Source organism: Branchiostoma belcheri, unplaced genomic scaffold (genome assembly GCF_001625305.1).
Source record: "Branchiostoma belcheri isolate BF01 breed outbred unplaced genomic scaffold, Haploidv18h27 scaffold112, whole genome shotgun sequence".
NCBI classification, from domain to species: domain Eukaryota; kingdom Metazoa; phylum Chordata; class Leptocardii; order Amphioxiformes; family Branchiostomatidae; genus Branchiostoma; species Branchiostoma belcheri.
The window spans coordinates 1,034,585-1,037,237 of NW_017802514.1; the positions used below are offsets into that span (position 1 = coordinate 1,034,585).

At 38.2% G+C, this 2,653-nt stretch overlaps 1 protein-coding gene across 2 annotated transcripts; it reads left to right on the forward strand.

Moving 5' to 3' along the window:
* The first annotated feature begins 431 nt into the window (after nt 1-431).
* LOC109461789 lies at nt 432-2,268 on the forward strand. 2 transcript variants are annotated; one of them, XM_019758195.1, is made up of 4 exons: nt 432-567; nt 1,267-1,386; nt 1,646-1,738; nt 2,029-2,268. In XM_019758195.1, exons 1-4 carry the CDS (start codon nt 439-441, stop codon nt 2,149-2,151), a joined length of 465 nt encoding a protein of 154 aa, XP_019613754.1. In that variant the 5' UTR covers nt 432-438; the 3' UTR covers nt 2,152-2,268. The 2 variants fall into 2 exon arrangements, with proteins under 2 accessions (XP_019613754.1, XP_019613761.1); XM_019758202.1 differs by lacking the exon at nt 1,646-1,738.
* The last annotated feature ends 385 nt before the right edge of the window (nt 2,269-2,653 follow it).

The window sequence follows — 2,653 nt, forward strand, 5'->3', positions numbered from 1 at the left end:
CTTCAGCTAAGTTTGAAGTTCAACGATTCAACTTTGATAACTCTCTAATACGTGTTAAATCTGTTTCTTCGAATTTCTAGTGTAGGTCGTGTCTTATCATGCAAAGTTGAATCGATTTTTGTGCCCTCGAAGCTTGATTTGTGCAAATTTCAAGGCGTTTTTGTAACGTTAACCTTATTTGGTTCAAGAATAATTTTTTGCTGACTGGCCACTGCCACCAGTGATAATACATATGTGATTATGTGTTTTAAAAGGCATGGAGCAGACATATTGTACGTGAGGAAGATATTTATGAATCTTTTTCTCCACACAATTCATTATGTAGCAGTAATAAATTTGATGATTATGATTTTTAAATTTGATTCTAATAATTTCCATTTGTTGGGTCCTTCCTAGACTGTCCAGAACTTTCCCTTGTTTGTTCGTCAAATTGTCATCATGGCGTCTCGCTGGCGACACTGGGATGCCGGGTGCCATGACAGCCTCCAGACTGTTCTACAGTTCCAATCCTTACAACAGTCCTCAGAAACAGACGGGTCTTTCAATGGACAGGACAGCAGTGACGAGGTATCACACCATAAGACCATTGTCCGTGTAATTTTACATACATAAAGATGTTGTGAGATGGTACATTATGTGACTGGTGATGTGTAGCAAAGGTAGCCTGGGTACCATCCTGGTATAATGATATGATATGAATCTTTATTGCATGTTCTTGCCCAGATGGGCTAAATGCACAAGAGGATGTCCAGTATGTAAAACATGGGTATTACATACTGGTACGTTGTATTCTAATGCAGAGTGCTAGGAATCTATACATTACAATAATACTATATACTACCTATCATCTACTGCTAGTTGCCCTTTCTTCTCTCTTTTTGAAACATTTGGAAACATAATTACATAGTTTGTCTACTGTAAATTCGTTCTTATGTGACATCAAGTGTTTAAACATGTCCTGCTAATAGTAATCTAGGAATTGGTACCCAGGCTATAGCATACAGTGGCATGATTTCTTCGATCGCTACTGATAGTATTATAATAGTTTCTAGTGGCACAGTAATATCATAGTTTTACAAAATTCTGAGTTACATATTGGGAAATTCACGGCCCTAGCTTAGCATTACACAATGGTGATGACGTGGCCCATGCATCCATTATGTTCCATGCAGATTGTACTTCATGGTACATTTTGTAACTGAAGTACATCTTTGTCCTGAAACTTTCTCTTTCCTTGCTAAGAAGTCGTGTATTTTCTGTCCTCAGGAACTACAGGCGGTCCCAACACCAGGTTTGGGGAGGGGCATCACCAGACCTCCAGCTGCATCGATAAGACTTCCCCCAAACCTGGCCTACCCAGAGCCAAGGAAAACAGTAGAGAACAATGTATGCTATCTCTGACTAGAAACTGCTTTTTCAACATTCCGTGTGAAAGATATATTGTAGTCATACTAGTAGGGACATGTATTGTTGCTTCATGTAATCAACTTGATAGAGAATTAATTCACTGTGACATGAACATTAATCCACAACTCCTTAATCTCTCAAGAGTAGATATTTAACAAGTAACTAATAAACAGAGAGTAGCTTCTTTTACCCGCATTCCTTGCTTAAACCTGCATGAACTTCTAGTACTTGTCTCTAGGTGGCGCCCCTGCCATTGAGCTACCCAGCATCCTCTTCTTCATCTCTTAACTGTCCATTGGCCAATCAGTTTGAGGATGACTGGAGAATTCAGGTGTGGAGGTTTATTTTCAGAAAGTAAACTTTCTACAGGTTTTTTTTCCGTAAATGTACAAGGTTTATGATGTCAAAATTTGAAATCTTGTTTTTTTTCTTCCCTGTATCTGTATCGCATTAGGTTTGGAGTCTGTGGAGGATGTTATCCATAAAATTTACTTGCTGTGGCCTTAAATAGATATGATTATTGTTAATATTTTTTTCAAAGGCAATGACTTCATTGCACACTTTCTTACAAAAGCTTACTTGTAGAAATCTGTTTTGTGACTCAATGATGGTCTTTTTTAGGAAACCAAGCAGAAGTTATGTAGGGTTGGTGTTGGGCGGGGAAGGGGTAGAGTCAGATCAGAGGTACTCGGCAAAACTCCAGGCAAAGCAACTGACAACGGCTACGTCTTCAGGTTAGTGTGATTCTTACAGAGTTACCAATGACTCTCCTTGTTTGCAGTATAGATTGTATGTTTGGGCCTTAAAGGAATCCAATGCAATTTCAGGGACTCCGAGGCAAAACAAAAAGGACATTCTGGATGAGGAAATCTGTCTGATATTGACATTTACCGTCATTCTTTTGCACATTTTTGCCATCATTCCACAGTTACCGGTATATACAACAAGAGTTTCGAATAGCCGCAAAAAGCGCTACATGAGGCATCTCTTTATTTTTTGGGCACCATCCATAAATAAACCTACAAAACAAACAAAAAACAACAGTTTTCCATCAGCGATATCAAATTTTGCATACAGATATCATGCTTTGGGATAGGGTTTATTCAACTTAATACATTTAAAGAATGACCAGAAAATTGACTTCTGAAAATCCAGTTTTGCCACCCTGGCATTGCATTGGATGCCTTTTAAGCATTTGAAATTTGAATACTCTCTCTCTCTTTTTTTCAAGAATTTTATTCAAGAA